This window comes from Periplaneta americana, chromosome 5 (assembly GCF_040183065.1).
Source record: "Periplaneta americana isolate PAMFEO1 chromosome 5, P.americana_PAMFEO1_priV1, whole genome shotgun sequence".
Lineage (NCBI taxonomy): Eukaryota > Metazoa > Arthropoda > Insecta > Blattodea > Blattidae > Periplaneta > Periplaneta americana.
The window spans coordinates 193,909,040-193,927,084 of record NC_091121.1 but is presented as its reverse complement, the minus strand read 5'-3'; the positions used below and the strand labels follow the sequence as shown (position 1 = coordinate 193,927,084).

The 18,045-nt window shown below is 39.0% G+C and overlaps 1 protein-coding gene across 2 annotated transcripts in view; it reads left to right on the top strand.

Moving 5' to 3' along the window:
• Window positions 1–11,000, top strand: part of LOC138700386 (zinc finger protein 235-like) — a 42,372-nt gene extending 31,372 nt beyond the window's left edge. For both annotated transcript variants that reach the window (XM_069826985.1, XM_069826987.1), the window contains one exon: window positions 8,851–11,000. In XM_069826985.1, the coding sequence (XP_069683086.1) occupies window positions 8,851–9,844 (994 nt within the window). In that variant the 3' untranslated portion in view covers window positions 9,845–11,000. The remainder of the gene's footprint in view (window positions 1–8,850) is intronic.
• Window positions 11,001–18,045: the final 7,045 nt, after the last annotated feature.

Sequence of the window (18,045 nt, the reverse complement as noted above, 5' to 3'; positions counted from 1 at the left end):
GCCCCATGTTTTCCATGACCTCGGCACTAGAATCAGGTGGTGTGGTCGGCATCACGCTCTGACCGCCTTTTACCCCCGGGGAAAGACCCGGTACTCAATTTTATATATATGAGTTGTTGTTTTCTACTGCCAGGCGTTTGACAATAAAATCATTTGACTTCTTGCACTCCAAAATTTTTCAAAGATATTATCATGTTCAGCCACTGAAGCACAGATTTTGAGGTGTTCCGAATCCATTTCTTGGTTTGAGTTGCACAATGGCCAGTTAGGGGGCTGATATATTCCAATTCTAAGCAGGTGTTTGGCCATACAATCATGGCCTGTTGCCAATTTAAAATGCAGCTACAGACGATTTTCGTGGTAAATCGGGAATTAACTGTGGATTTTGATGCAGAGAGTTCCATTTCATCCCTTGGGGTTGTGTTATCTAATGTTGTTTGTTGAAGTCTAAGTATGTAGAGTTAATAAACCTTTTCACAGAGTAATACTTAGATTTAGTAACAGGTCTGTACGTAGCAGTGTTGCCCTTCTTTGCCAAAGCATCCGCATTGTCGTTTCCCAGGATTCCACAATGGGATAGTATCCATTGGAATACAATTCTTTTATAGAAGGAAATTAATTGAGAGAGCATTTTAGTTATTTCTGGTGTTTGAGATGAAGGTGTGTGTTTAGAGACTATTGAAAGAATAGCTGCTTTGGGATCTGTCAGTATAACTGCATTTTTAAATTTATTGATGTGGCATAGAAGATTACTGAGACTTTCACTTAATGCAATGATTTCTCCATCCAAACTTGTTGTTCCATACCCAAGAGATCTATAAAGTGAGAAGAGACAGCATGTAACATCTGCATCGGCACTTTGTTCTCTGGAGGTCAAGGATCCTTCGGTGTATAAATGAAGCCAGTTTTGTGGAAGGTACCTAAAACTAATTGTCACTAAAGGCAATTGTTTTAGTATTTCAGTGTTTACTTCTGAATTTAGTATTTCTTCCGTTAAATTTAGATCATATTCTATATTTAATGGAGTTAAAGGGTTTAGTTTAATTTGTAGGGTTTCTTTTCAATTCGAGATATTGATTTTCTGTTTTAGCTATTGAACAATGGATATGAAAATTTTTGATTTTTAAATCTACAGAGAGGACTGTATGAATGCCAATTGTTTCCTGCATATAGCTAAGTTAGGTTGGTCAGTCGTTTAGAAATTCTTGAATCAGAACCAAGTATGAATAAATATATTGTTCCTTTGTTAATTCTTTAGAATTGCGTTACCAAAGGATTTTGTCGATTGGTAGCGGAATGGTAAAGAAATGGCTTTCCCCAATATCGCTAAATGTTCCAAGAAGCAGCAGAATAGTCATATGTGAAAACCGTTTTATATATATATATACTTTTTTGCGTATACATAAGTTAGGTTGGTCAGAAGCCTTAAACTTCTTGGGACAGAACCAGATATGAATAGGTATATTGTTGCTGGGTTAATTCTTTAGAATTGCGTTACCAAAGGATTTTCTCGTTTGGTAGCGGAATAGTAAAGAAGTGACTTTCCCAAATATTTCTATTTGTTCCAGGAAGCAGCAGAACAGTTAAATCTTTAGTTTTGCGTTACCAAAAGAGATATATATATATATATATATATATATATATATATATATATTTGCATATAGCTAAATAGGTTGGTCAGATGTTTTAAAATTCTTGGGACAGTACCAGATTAGAATAAATAAATTGTAGCAGGGTTAATTCTTTAGAATTGCGTAACCAAAGGATTTTGTCGATTGGTAGCGGAATGGTAAAAAAATGGCTTTCACCAATATCGCTAATTGTTCCAAGAAGCAGCAGAACAGTCATATGTGAAAACCGTTTTTTATCTATATATATATATATATATATATATATACTTTTTTGCGTATGCATAAGTTAGGTTGGTCAGAAGCCTTAAACTTCATGGGACAGAACCAGATATGAATAAATATATTGTTGCTGGGTTAATTCTTTAGAATTGCGTTACCAAAGGATTTTCTCGCTTGGTAGCGGAGTAGTAAAGAAGTGATGTTCCCAAATATTTCTATTTCTTCCAGGAAGCAGCGGAACAGTTAAATCTTTAGTCTTACGTTACCAAAGGATATATATATTTGCATATGGCTAAGTTAGGTTGGTCAGACTTTTTAAAATTCTTGGGACTGTACCTCATTAGAACAAGTATATTGTTGCTGGATTAATTCTTTAGAATATCGTTACCAAAGGATTTTGTCGTTTGGTAGCGGAATAGTAAGGAAGTTACTTTCCCAAATATTTCTATTTGTTCCAGGAAGCAGCAGAACAGTTAATTCTTTAGTCTTGCGTTACCAAAGGATATATATATGTATATTTGCATATAGCTAAGTTAGGTTGGTCAGACGTTTTAAAATTCTTGGGACAGTACCAGATTAGAATAAATATATTGATGCTGGGTTAATTCTTTAGAATTGCGTTACCAAAGGATTTTGCCTTCTGGTAGCGGAATTGTAAAGAAATGTTTACACATATATAAAAAGGTAAAGGTATCCCCTAACATGCCGAGAATGCACTTGGGGGGCATGGAGGTAGAGCCCCATGCTTCCCATGACCTCGGCACTAGAATCAGGTGGTGTGGTCGGCATCACGCTCTGACCGCCTTTTACCCCCGGGGAAAGATCCGGTACTCAATTTTATATTTATGAGTTGTTTTCTAATGCCAGGCGTTTGACAATAAATTCATTTGACCTTTTGCACTCCAATATTTTTCAAAGATATTATCATGGTCAGCCACTGAATCACAGATTTTGAGGTGTTCCGAATCCATTTCTTGGTTTGAGTTGCACATTGGGCAGTTAGGGGACTGATATATTCCAATTCTATGCATGTGTTTGGCCAAACAATCATGGCCTGTTGCCAATATAAATTGCAGCTGCAGACGATTTTCGTGGTAAATCGGGAATTAACTGTGGATTTTGATGCAGAGAGTTCCATTTTTTCCCTAGGGATTGTGTTATCAAATGTTGTTTGTTGAAGTCTAAGTATGTAGATTTAATAAACCTTTTCACAGAGTAATACGTAGATTTAGTAACAGGTCTGTACGTAGCAGTGCTGCCCTTCTTTGCTAAAGCATCCGCATTCTCGTTTCCCAGGATTCCTCAATGGGATAGTATCGATTGGAATACAATTCTTTTATTGTGTGATATTAATTGAGAGAGCATTTTAGTTATTTCTGGTGTTTGAGATGAAGGTGTGTGTTTAGAGACTATTGATAGAATAGCTGCTTTGGAGTCTGTCAGTATAACTGCATTTTAAAATTTATTGATGTGGCATAGAACATTCCTGAGACTTTCAGTTATTGCAATGATTTCTCCATCAAAACTTGTTGTTCCATACCCAAGAGATCTATAAAGTGAGAAGAGACAGCACGTAACATCTCCACCGGCACTTTGTTCTCTGGAGTTCAAGAACCTTCGGTGTATAAATGAAGCCAATTTTGTGGAAGGTACCTAATATTAATTGTCTCTAAAGACAATTCTTTTAGTATTTCAGTGTTTACTTCTGATTTTAGTATTTCTTCTGTTAAATTTAAATTATATTCTATATTTAATAGAGTTAAAGGGTTTGGTTTAATTTGTAGGTTTTCTTTTCAATTCGAGATATTGATTTTCTTTTTTAACTATTGAACAATGGATATGAAAATTTTTTTAGTTTTAAATCTACATAGAGGACTGAATGAATGCCAATTGTTTCCTGCATATAGCTAAGTTAGGTTGTTCAGTCGGTTAGAAATTCTAATGACAGAACCAGATATGAATAAATATATTGTTCCTGGGTTAATTTTTTAGAATTGCGTTACCAAAGGATTTTGTCGATTGGTAGCGGAATAGTAAAGAAATGGCTTTCCACAATATCGCTAATTGTTCCAAGAAGCTGCAGAACAGTCATATGTGAAAACCGTTATATACTTTTTTGCGTATACATAAGTTACGTTGGTCAGACGCCTGAAAATTCTTGGGACAGAACCAGATATGAATACGTATATTGTTGCTGGGTTAATTCTTTCGAATTGCGTTACCAAAGGATTTTCTCGTTTGGTAGCGGAATAGTAAAGAAGTGACTTTCCCAATTATATCTATTTGTTCCAGGAAGCAGCAGAACAGTTAAATCTTTAGTTTTGCGTTACCAAAAGATATATATATATATATATATATATATATATATATATATATATATATATATATATATATATATATATATGTATATTTGCATATAGCTAAGTTAGGTTGGTCAGATGTTTTAAAATTCTTGGGACAGTACCAGATTAGAATAAATATATTGTAGCTGGGTTAATTCTTTAGAATTGCGTTACCAAAGGATTTTGTCGATTGGTAGCGGAATGGTAAAGAAATAGCTTTCCCCAATATCGCTAATTGTTCCAAGAAGCAGCAGAACAGTCATATGTGAAAACCGTTTTTTATCTATATATATATATATATAAAACGCAAAAAAGTATATATATATATATATATATACTTTTTTGCGTATACATAAGTTAGGTTGGTCAGAAGCCTTAAACTTCTTGGGACAGAACCAGATAAGAATAAATATATTGTTGCTGGGTTAATTCTTTAGAATTGCGTTGCCAAAGGATTTTCTCGCTTGGTAGCGGAGTAGTAAAGAAGTGACGTTCCCAAATATTTCTATTTGTTCCAGGAAGCAGCGGAACAGTTAAATCTTTAGTCTTACGTTACCAAAGGATATATATATTTGCATATGGCTAAGTTAGGTTGGTCAGACGTTTTAAAATTCTTGGGACTGTACCTCATTAGAACAAGTATATTGTTGCTGGATTAATTCTTTAGAATAGCGTTACCAAAGGATTTTGTCGTTTGGTAGCGGAATAGTAAGGAAGTTACTTTCCCAAATATTTCTATTTGTTCCTGGAAGCAGCAGAACAGTTAATTCTTTAGTCTTGCGTTACCAAAGGATATATATATGTATATTTGCATATAGCTAAGTTAGGTTGGTCAGACGTTTTAAAATTCTTGGGACAGTACCAGATTAGAATAAATATATTGATGCTGGGTTAATTCTTTAGAATTGCGTTACCAAAGGATTTTGCCTTCTGGTAGCGGAATTGTAAAGAAATGTTTACACGTATATAAAAAGGTAAAGGTATCCCCTAACATGCCGTGAATGCACTTGGGGGGCATGGAGGTAGAGCCCCATGCTTTCCATGACCTCGGCACTAGAATCAGGTGGTGTGGTCGACATCACGCTCTGACCGCCTTTTACCCCCGGGGAAAGTCCCAGTACTCAATTTTATATATATGAGTTGTTGTTTTCTTATGCCAGGCGTTTGACAAGAAAATCATTTGACCTCTTGCACTCCAATATTTTTCAAAGATATTATCTTGGTCAGCCACTGAAGCACAGATTTTGAGGTGTTCCGAATCCATTTCTTGGTTTGAGTTGCACATTGGGCAGTTAGGGGACTGATATATTCCAATTCTATGCATGTGTTTGGCCTAACAATCATGGCCTGTTGCCAATATAAAATGCAGCTACAGACGATTTTCGTGGTAAATCGGGAATTAACTGTGGATTATGATGCAGAGAGTTCCATTTTTTCCCTTGAGATTGTGTTATCAAATGTTGTTTGTTGAAGTCTAAGTATGTAGATTTAATAAACCTTTTCACAGAGTAATACGTAGATTTAGTAACAGGTCTGTACGTAGCAGTGCTGCCCTTCTTTGCTAAAGCATCCGCATTCTCGTTTCCCAGGATTCCTCAATGGGATAGTATCGATTGGAATACAATTCTTTTATTGTGTGATATTAATTGAGAGAGCATTTTAGTTATTTCTGGTGTTTGAGATGAAGGTGTGTGTTTAGAGACTATTGATAGAATAGCTGCTTTGGAGTCTGTCAGTATAACTGCATTTTAAAATTTATTGATGTGGCATAGAACATTCCTGAGACTTTCAGTTATTGCAATGATTTCTCCATCAAAACTTGTTGTTCCATACCCAAGAGATCTATAAAGTGAGAAGAGACAGCACGTAACATCTCCACCGTCACTTTGTTCTCTGGAGTTCAAGGAACCTTCGGTGTCTAATGAATGAAGCCAATTTTGTGGAAGGTACCTAATATTAATTGTCTCTAAAGACAATTCTTTTAGTATTTTAGTGTTTACTTCTGATTTTAGTATTTCTTCTGTTAAATTTAAATTATATTCTATATTTAATAGAGTTAAAGGGTTTGGTTTAATTTGTAGGTTTTCTTTTCAATTCGAGATATTGATTTTCTTTTTTAACTATTGAACAATGGATATGAAACTTTTTTGAGTTTTAAATCTACATAGAGGACTGTATGAATGCCAATTGTTTCCTGCATATAGCTAAGTTAGGTTGGTCAGTCGTTTAAAATTCTAATGACAGGACCAGATATGAATAAATATATTGTTCCTGGGTTAATTTTTTTAGAATTGCGTTACCAAAGGATTTTGTCGATTGGTAGCGGAATAGTAAAGAAATGGCTTTCCCCAATATCGCTAATTGTTCCAAGAAGCAGCAGAACAGTCATATGTGAGAACCGTTAAATATATATATATATATATATATATATATATATATATATATATATATATATATATATAGTTTTTTGCGTATACATAAGTTAGGTTGGTCAGACGCCTTAAAATTCTTGGGACAGAACCAGATATGAATATGTATATTGTTGCTGGGTTAATTCTTTAGAATTGCGTTACCAAAGGATGTTCTCGTTTGGTAGCGGAACAGTTAAATCTTTAGTCTAGCGTTACCAAAGGATATATATATTTGCATATAGCTAAGTTAGGTTGGTCAGACGTTTTAAAATTCTTGGGACTGTACCTCATTAGAATAAGTATATTGTTGCTGGATTAATTCTTTAGAAAAAAAAAATATATATATATATATATGTATATTTGCATATAGCTAAGTTAGGTTGGTCAGACGTTTTAAAATTCTTGGGACAGTACCAGATTAGGATAAATATATTGATGCTGGGTTAATTCTTTAGAATTGCGTTACCAAAGAATTTTGCCTTTTGGTAGCGGAATTGTAAATAAATGTTTACACATATATAAAAAGGTAAAGGTATCCCCGTAACATGCCATGAATGCACTTGGGGGGCATGGAGGTAGAGCCCTATGCTTTCCATGACCTCGGCACTAGAATCAGGTGGTGTGGTCGGCATCACGCTCTGACCGCCTTTTACCCCCCTGAGAAAGACCCGGTACTCAATTTTATATATATATGTGTGTGTGTGTGTGTGTGTGTGTATGTATGTGTGTGTGTGTGTTGTTGTTTTCTAATGCCAGGCGTTTTACAATAAAATCATTTGTCCTCTTGCACTCCAATATTTTTCAAAGATATTATCATGGTCAGCCACTGAAGCACAGATTTTGAGGTGTTCCGAATCCATTTCTTGGTTTGAGTTGTAGAATGGGCAGTTATGTGGCTGATATCACTTTTGTTGACGTCGTACAAATTTTGTCCAATATTCTTTTGAGAAGATTAACTCCATATGTAAATGAAATTATTGGGGATCATCAGTGTGGTTTTAGATGTAATAGATCAACTATTTTTTTATGCGACAGATAATGTAGAAAAAATGGGAGTATAAGGGTACAGTGCATCAGTTGTAAATAGATTTCAAAAAGGTATATTACTGGGTTAAGAGAGAAGTTTTATATGATATTCTTATTGAATTTGTTATTCCCAAGAAACTAGTTCGATTAATTAAAATGTGTCTCAGTGAAACGTACAGCAAAGTCCGTATAGGTCAGTTTCTGTCAGATGCTTTTCGAATTCACTGTGGGCTAGAGCAACAAGATGCACTATCACCTTTACTTTTTAACTTCGCTTTAGAATATGCCATTAGGAAAGTTCGGGATAACAGAGAGGGTTCGGAATTGAACGGTTTACATCAGCTGCTTGTCTATACGGATGACGTGAATATGTTTTGAGAAAATCCACAAACGATTAGAGCAAATACGGGAATTTTACTTGTAGCAAGTAAATAGGTTTGGAAGTAAATCCCTAAATAAGGTATATGATTGTCTCAAGACGAGAATATTGTAGGAAATGGAAATATAAAAATTGGAAATTTATCCCTTGAAGAGGTGGAGAAGTTTAAATACCTGGGGGCAACAGTAACAAATATAAATGATACTCTGGAGGAAATCAAACACAGAATAAATATGGGAAATGTCTATTATTATTCGGTTGATAAGCTTTTGTACTCTAGTCGGCTGTCAAAAAATCTGGAAGTTAGAATTTATAAAACAGTTATATTACCGGTTGTTCTTTATGGTTGTGAAATTTGGACTCTCACTTTGAGAGAGGAACATAGGTTAAGGGTGTTTGAGAATAAGGTGCTTAGGAAAATATTTGGGGCTAAGAGGGATGAAGTTACAGGGGAATGGATAGTTACACAACGCAGAACTGCACGCATTGTATTCTTCACCTGACATAATTAGGAACATTAAATCCAGACGTTTGAGATGGGCAGGGCATGTAGCACGTATAAGCCAATCCAGAAATGCATATAGAGTGTTAGTAGGGAGGCCGGAGGGAATAAGACCTTTGGGAAGCCGAGACGTAGATGGGAGGATAATATTAAAATGGATTTGTGGGAGATGGGAAATAATGATACAGACTGGATCAATCTTGCTCAGGATAGGGAGCGATGGCGGGCTTATGTGAGGGCGGCAATGAACCTCCGGGTTCCTTAAAAGGCAGTAACATGCTTCTTTACTCTGATTTCGTCTGTTTGACTCCTGTATATTGATGAAACATTTTCATTTCAGGATTTCCGTTACCCAAGACTGTACACCCCTCCATGGGCATGTGGTTACGATTCAAGAGAAACCTGCCTCTAGTAGCTCTTTCGAATGTCCTAATAGTGAAGACATCTTGCAGACACAATCTGACAGTCACTGTTCAGTTCGCAGTGGGACAGGAGACAGTTCAAACAAGTGTAGTGTTTGCGGGAAAGTTTTATCAACTTCCCGGTCTCTCAAATGCCATTTACGGACTCACACGGGTGAGAAGCCATTTAAATGTCTAGTGTGTGGAAAGGGCTTCTCGGAATCGGGTAGTCTCAGAAAGCATGCACGCATTCATACAGGTGAGAAGCCATTCAAATGCCAAACTTGTGAAAAATGTTTCTCGGACTTGAGCACTCTCAGAAAGCACGCGTACATGCATTCTGGCGACAAGCCTTTCAAATGCCAAGTGTGCGCGAAGTCTTTCTCGCAGTCCAACAGGCTGAGGAAACACATTCGTGTGCACACTGGTGAGAAGCCATTCAAATGCGAGGTGTGTGAAAAGTTTTTCTCCGATGTGGATAGTCTGCGCAAGCACAGTCGCGTGCACACGGGCGTGAAGCCGTTCAAGTGCGAGTACTGCGGCACGTGCTTCTCTCTGTGGGAGAACTTGCAGAGGCATGCACGCCTCCACAGGGGCGAGAAGCCTTTCAAATGCGACGTGTGTGAAAAGTGTTTCACGGATTCTGACAGTCTGAGGAAGCACGCGCGCGTGCACACCGGCGCGAAGCCGTTCAAGTGCAATGTCTGCGGAACGTGCTTCTCTTTATCGGCGAACCTGAAGAGGCACGTTCGCCTACATACGGGCGAGAAGCCGTTCAAGTGTGAGATGTGTGAAAAGTGTTTTTCTGAATCGGGTAGTCTCAGGAAGCATTTTCGCGTGCACACGGGTGAGAAACCGTTCAAATGCAATGTCTGTGGAATGTGCTTCTCACAATCCGTAAATCTAAAAAGACACACACTCATACACGCATGAAACAAATTCTTGTACTTGTTTATAGTACATGATTCTGCGTTATCCGGGCTTCATATCCGTTTGGCCTTTCAAGTTCTCTGCCTGTTGAATGTTTTTCCACTATAATTGAAGGGCTCAGCCCCTATATACTTACGGGCTTTTAAGGAACCCAGAGTTTCATTGCCACCCTCATATAAGCCCGCTATTGGTCCCTATCCTGAGCAAGATTAATCCAGTCTCTATCATCATATCCCACCTCCTTCAAATCCATTTTAATATTATCTTCCCATCTACGTCTCGGCCTCCCTACCCACATTTACATAGTTTTACACAAATGGAAGTTAAAGTGGAGAAGGGACTGAAAAATGGAGATTGATTGATGAAAATATTTTTATTCAAATAGAAATGTAAAATACATAGTACTATTATTATTATTATTATTATTATTATTATTAAGATTATTGGAGTGACGTCACAATACAGGCTCTTTCCTTACAAAAATTCTGTAGTCTTGTTTAGCCCTCGAAAAATCAGCACTGTCTGTGTATTTTGGTTTAGTCATCTGTTGTCCAGCTAAGCAAAATAAAATAATACTGACATATCATGGGTTAAGGAAACAAAGTGCAAATTGGTTCTAGTTGAACAGAATTGAAGCTCAACGTTTTATATGTTTGTCACATGACCTCATTTTCCTGTTCTGTACCAAGCCATAATCTATCCCCATTCAAAGTCTGGTACGCTGGAGGAATGTGTTCGAGCTAGATCAGTAGATCATTAAATTTCTCCAAAGTCAGATATCTTCCTTCAGGGTACAGTAAATCTAGATTTCCGAATGCTTGCGGCCTTCCTCGGTGCTTTTTAGTCAAACCAACTTTGTTTTTATCTACATTGGTTCTACGATTGGTGATACCTTTCTCTAAACATGTGGCGCAAAAAAAAATTGCATTTTGTTGACATCTAAGGAAAGAGCTTTCTTTGTCGCAGTTTTGACATCTCCAGTCACAGTTATGGTACATAGAAGTTCGGATTCCACCGCTCTCACTTCCCAGTGGCTCGAGAATCATGTGTTGACAGCTCGATAAGCTCTGACCTGGTACGAAGAATGTTGTTAATAATCTGAAGAATGGGCGCGTTCTGTATACCATGGGATAAAAATAAAGATACTTTTATATTTCTACCCTGTAGCATGTTAATCTTCTCTTTATCGAGCAGGATCTTACTTCTTGTGCACTGCGTCATGCTACATTTACTTCCTACATCTTCTTGGAGAGGTGATGATGAATGTGAAAATTAAAGGTCCACATCTGCCGTTTGTGATGTGGTTTAGTCAGGTTTGCCAATCACAAAACCAGCTTTCCGAAAAGTTCTGAATGTCCTCAGCATTGCATGGTAGCCACAGGTTATCCTGATTTGTCTAATATTGTGGGTTAGTCACTTTTGGTGCTCAGCCCTTCAATTATGATCATTCCCAGAAGCCAGTGCGAATACTTTATAAGACTCTGTATTTCGCTTGTCTTTGACCTATAGACTGAGTTTCAAAATACCAGAGAAAATGCTATCATGTCACCTGGTGTTACTTGCAGACTGCATTACTACATTTGACTCCTTTCCTTCCCTTGCCAATTAGCCACACTTATGATTCACGATAGAGTGGCACGTTTCCCCCCCCCCCCCCCGATGGCAGGGCCCGTAACTTGCCATTATTCGCCCCAAACCTATGAACATCACTTATATATTTTGCAAGTGCCAAGAAATGTAGAGCTTTCAGTTTGTTAGAGACAAACCAGAGTGACTTTATTGCTGCTTACTAGTAAACATGCGGGGATGCTACAGTGAGAAGGGCGAGTGTCTGAGCACCTTCGTTCGGGTGTGTAGAGAAAAGTCTGTTTTGGAGAGTCAAAATGACCATTTTTTGAAACTTTGCCGGCCTCTACCGTCCGTATGTCTGGGGGCAGAGGGTTGTCCTTTATGCTGCAGATAGAGTTCAAGGAGCTCTATTCGCCACACTTATCAGCTTTGTTCTCACGTCACATTCGGCAGAGATATGGCGGCGAGAATGTTGGCGGAAGAGGCCTTGGTATATTTTTTTCGAAAATCAGCTGGTGTTCGGGATTCCCATTTTGATTGGGTTTGTTTTAATCGTGACAACGATTTTTAGTTCTTTAAGCATTTTGATTATTGTATAGTCTCTGTTCTGTAAAGAATTTTAGATAAGGGCGCAAATAGCCATAGATGCTGACGCGCCCTTTTTAAACCCCACTAACTAACTAACTGATTGGGTTTGTTTTTCAGGCTGCCGCATAGCCCCAAGGCACGTTTCAAGATTCTTTTTTTTTTTTTTTCCGATTCCCGCGTTTTCGAGCTATGGGACAACTCCTGCATGTTACAAGTTAATTTTTCCTGCTGCTTCATTTCCGGCGCTGAAGCGGCCCCTTAGGGACCCGACGCAAGATTGAAATTCCTCGTTTTCTGCAGGTGGGCTACCCCAGCAGAGACCGGTGGCATGTTTCAAGTTTCTCGGTTTTACGGTGGCCGCGTTTTCCTGCGCTGGGGACGTGCTCGACTCACTCTGAAGTCACTCACGTTTCAATAACAAGTCACTTCCGATCCACTCACAAATGTCCTTCGTATCATTCACGAGTCATTACTATTGTCACGAGAGACTCCAGTCCAGATTCGCTCCCAGGTTCTTCACATTCATTCTGGTTCCCTCTCGACTCACTTCCAATCCACTCCCGATTCTCTCCCAACCTCTGTAGATTCGCTCCCAAGCCACACCAAATTCACTCCTAGTAACTCCCAATTCCATCTAGTCACTCATTAACGAGTTACTCCATATTCGCTCCCGAGTCATTCCTGTGTCACACTCGTTTCGTTCTAGTCATTCCCGATTCACTCTTGTCACTCCCGAATTCCTCTGGGTTCGCACATGCTACACTCCGTCACTCTCCAGTCTCGATTCAATCTCGCGTCACTCCCCATTCACTATTGAGTCACTTCATATTCACTCCCGAGTCACTTTCGATTCACTCTCGGGTCACTCATGATTCACTCCCGGTTCATTCTCGGGTCACTCTCGAGTCACTCCGGATTTACTCTCGGGCCACTCCCGATTCATTGCAGGTTAGTTCTCGAGTCACTCCCGGTTCATTCCAGGGTCACTCTCGAGTCACTCCCAATTTACTCTCGAGCCGCTCCCATTCACACCCGGCTCACTCCGGATTCACTCTAGGGTCACTCCCGAGTGACTTCCGGATTATGGGGTTACTATCGAGTCACTCCATAATCACTCTTGAGTCACTCACAATTCACTCTCCAGTCACTCCCAATTCACTCTCTAGTCACTCCCGATTCGCTCACGAGTCAATCCCAACTCTCAAGTCACAATTCACTCTAGTAACTCTGAGTCACTCCCGCATCACTCTCGAGTCACTCCCAATTCACTCGAGTCTCTCCTGATTCGCTCTAGTCACTCCCAATTCACTCGAGTCACTCCCGATTCGCTCCCGGTTCATTACAGGGGTCACTCCCCATTCACTCTCGAGTCACTCCTGGTACATTCCAAGGTCACTCCTGAGTCGATCCCAATTCACGCTCGAGTCACTCCCGATTCACTCTCGAATAACACCCGGGTCACTCGAGTCACTCCCGAGTAACTTCCGGATAATTCTGAGGTCACTGGAGTCACTCCATAATCTTGAGTCACTCCCAATTCACTCTCTAGCCACTCCCGATTCGCTCTCGAGTCACTCCCGATTTGCTTTCGAGTCACTCCCGACGCACTATTGAGTCACGATTCACTCTAGTAACTGAGTCACTCCCGCATCACTCTCGCGTCACTCCAGGACCACTAGAGTCACTCCCAATTCACGTTCGAGTCACTCCCGATTCACTCTCGAGCCGATCCTATTCACTCCCGGGTCACTCCGGATTCACTCTCGAGTGACTTCCGGATCATGGAGTGACTCTCTAGTCACTCCATAATCACTCTGGAGTCACTCACAATTCACTCTCCAGTCACTCTCAATTCCCTCTCGAGTCACTCCCGATCCGTTCTCGGGTCACTCTCGACACACTCTCGAGTCACGATTCACTCTAGTAACTCCGAGTCACTTCCGCATCACTCTCGGGTCACTCCAGGTTCTTTCTCGGGTCACTCGCGATTCACTCTCGAGTCACTCCCAATTCACTCGAATCTCTCCTGATTTGCTCTAGTCACTCCCAATTCACTCGAGTCACTTCCGGTTCACTCCCGATTCGCTCTCGGTTCATTCTAGGGCAACTCCCGAGTCACTCCCGGTTCATTCAAGGCTCACTCCAGTTTCACTCTCAAGTCACTCCCCATTCACTCTCGAGTCACCCCTGTTACATTACGAAGTCACTCCTGAGTCACTCCCAATTCACGCTCGTCACTCCCGATTCACTCGAATAACTCCGGGGTCATTGTCGAGTCACTGCGGATTCACTCTCAGGTCACTCCCGAGTAACTTCCGGATCGTTCTGAATTAACTTTCGAGTTACTCCCAATTCACTCTCCTGTCACTCCCGATTCGCTTTCGAGTCACTCCCGATTCACTCTCTAGTAACTCGAATCACTCTAGTGTCACTCCAGGTTCTTTCTCGGGTCACTCGCAATTCACTCCCTAGTCAATCCCGATTCACTCTCGAATCTCCCGATTCGCTTTCTAGACACTCCCTATTCACTCTCGAGTCACTCCAGATTCACTTTCGAGTGACTCTAGATTCACTTTCGAGTCACTCCCGATTAACTCTCGAGTCACTCCCGGACCACTCACGATTCGCTCCCTGTTCATTCTAGGGCCACTCCCGAGTCACTCCCAGTTCATTCAAGGCTCACTCCTGTTTCACTCACGAGTCACACCCGTTTTACTCGAGTCACTCCCGAAAATGAAATTTTCAAAATTGTCTAAAATTTTCCAAAATTAAAAAAAAAATTCAAAAATCTTCAAAACTCCAAAAAAATTTCAAAAATAAAAAATTACAAATTTTCAAAAATTCTAAAATAGCCAAAATTTTCAAAAATTTCAAAATTTTGAAAACGAATAAATTCAAATTTTTAAGAAATCAAATTTGAAATATTTCAAAATTTTTCAAAATTCCAAAAAATTCAAAATTTTTAAATTTTTTTTAAAGTTCAAAACAAAATTTAAAACATTTCAAAATTGTCTACAACTTCAAAAATTTTTTTCAATTGAATATATTTCAACATATTTTTAAAATTCTTAAAATTGAAAAAAGAAATTTTGTTAAATTCAAAAAATTTAGTAATTTTTAAATTTCAAATATTTTCAAAATTTTTCGAAATTTAAAATTACACAGTTTTTCAAAATCAAGAAAAAATTCTTAAAAATCTTCACATTTTTTAAAAGTTTTCAAAAGTTTTTCTAAAAATTTCAGAAATTAAAAAAAAAATTTTTTTTTTTTTAGATTCAACAAACTTAAAAATTTTTCAAAAATTTTCAGCATTAAATAAAATATCAAAATTTAAAAAATTTTGAGGTTTTCAAAATTTCAAAAATTTCAAAAAAATTTCAAAATTTTTCACCAATCAAAAAACTTTCAAAATTTTCAAAAGTTGTTAAAATTAAAACAAATTTCAAAAATTTTCACAATTCCAAAAAAATAATTTAAAAAATCAAAACTTTCAAAACTAAAAACAATTTCAAAATTTTCGAAACTTTTCAAAACCTCCAAAATTATTTTTTTTTCAAAATTCAAAAAATTTAAAAATTTTTCGAAGTTCGAAAAAAATTTCAAAATTTTTTTTAAATTTTGAAAATTTTTGTCAACTGAAAACATTTTTCAATTTTTAGTTTTTTTTAATTTTGAAAAATTTTTTTCAGAAAATTGTTTGTTTGGGAGTGACTCAACAGTTAACCGGGTGTGACTAGAAAGAAGAGGGATTGACTGAAGAGATCATGGGGAGTGACTCGAGAGTGAATCGGAAGTGACTTGAGTTAATAGGAAGTGAACTGGGAGTTGCTCGAGAGTTAATCGGGAGTGACTGGAGAGTGAATCGAATGTGACTGGAGAGTGAATCGCGAGTGACTGGAGAGTAAATCTGTAGTGACTCGAGTTAACCGGAAGTGACTCGGGCGTGAATCGGGAGTCACTGGAGAGTGAATCGCGAGTGACTTGAGGGAATCGTGACTCGAGAGTGAATCTGGAGTCAATCGGGAGTGACTCTAGTGGGACTCGGGAGTGACTAGTGGGACTCTGGAGTGACTGAAGAGCGAATCTGGAGTGACTTGAGAGGGAATCGGGAATGACTCGAGAGTGAATCTCGAGTGACTGGAGAGTGAATCGAAGATGGCTGAAGAGTGAATCTGGAGCGAATCGGGAGTGACTGGAGAGTGAATCGCAAGTGACTGGATAGGGAATCGGGAGTGACTGGAGAGTGAGTATCGAGTGACTGGAGAGGTAATCGGGAATGACTCGAGAGTGAATCTGGAGTGACTTGAGAGTGAATCGGGATTGACACGAGTGAATCTGAAGTGACTCGAGAGGGAATCGGTAGTATCTGTAGAGTGACTGAAGAGCGAACCGGGAGTGACTCGAGAGTGAATCTGGATTCAACCGGGAGTGACTAAACAGCGAATCGGGAGTGACAGAAAAGCGAATCGGGAGTGACTGGTGAGCGAGTCGGGAGTGACTGGAGAGTGAGTCGGGAGTGTCTCGAGAGTGAATCTGGGGTGACTCGAGAGGGAAACGGTGGTATCTGTAGAGTGACTCTGGAGTGACTGGAGAGTGAATCCGGAGTGACTCGAGTTGAAGGGGGAGTGACTAGTGTGATTCGGGAGTGACTGAAGAGCGAATCGGGAGTGACTCGAGAGTGAATCTGGAGGGGACCGGGAGTGACTCGAGAGTGAATCGGGATTGACACAAGTGAATCTGGAATGGTTTAAAAGTGAATAGGCCGACTCGAGAGTGAATTGGGAGTGACTCAATAGCGATTCGGGAGTCTGAGGAGTGAACAGGGAGTGACACTAGTGAATCGGGAGTGACTGGTGAGTGAATCGAGAGTGAATATGGAATGCTCGAATGTGAATGTGGAGTGACTCGACAGTGAACCTGGGGTGACCCGAAAGTAAACCGGGAGTGTCTCGAGAGTGAACCTGGAGTGACCCGAAAGTAAACTGGGAGTGACTCGAGAGAATCGGGAGTGTGTTAAGAGTGAAATGGGAGAGACTTGGGTGTGACTTAAGATCGACTCGACAGTGAATCGAAATTGACTTAGGAGTGATTTGGGAATGACTTGCAAGTGTTTAGGATTAACATGAGAGTGAGTTAGGAGTGACTTGGTTGTGACTAGAGTGAACTGAGAGTAAATATTTTTCAAACAGGTTTCAGTACTGTATTTTGTTATATTATTTGTCACACAAAATCTAATGTGAATTACTCCCTTTCAAACAAGGCTCGATAATGTAATTTTACTAACTTAAAAACTGCATTTCGATTATTCGCAAGCAAGAGAGTACGATGCAATGTTACTGTAAGTTCATTAAAAATGATCAAAATAAAATGTTGTATTCATAGTGATATGCATCTTATTATGTTTAGATTTATGATTCTATAATAAACCCCATCCAAACCCCAATGCTAGAAAAGGGCCACAGCGGTCCGATCCATATTCAACACTGCAGCGGTCAGGTGACGTGTAGAGCTCGCGAAATAAAGTGGGATGCTGACAGCCATATGGACCGCCTTCACGCACAAGAAAGTCCTATTCAGCTGTGCGCCCAGTTCACACCAGACCGAAATCTAATCATACACATGTGTAGTTAGCCTCATTTGCAATGTAAGGTATGAACTCAATGACGTAAATATGTTATGTTAGGTCACTAGTTGAGTACAAAGTGCTGATCGCTTCCAAGCAAAGAGTCCACAGGAAGTATTCTTCCTTCATGTCATTTTGTCTGTAGTGATATTACTTTATTGTCAAAATACAAAGTATACAGACATAGTCAAACATATATATTCAAATGTATATTTAATAAATATATCCTCTTCCTACATTCCTTAATAAACTTATAACACCACTCATGTAATGCTATAGTCACTATACTGAGGGTTATTCATTACACTTTGCAACTATTTCTTTAACACCTTCGCTTTACGAAACAGACCTAATGACGTCAACATTTTATACTGTGAACCTCCTATTAACACTTGTAACATGTTGGATACTGAAAATCATTGAC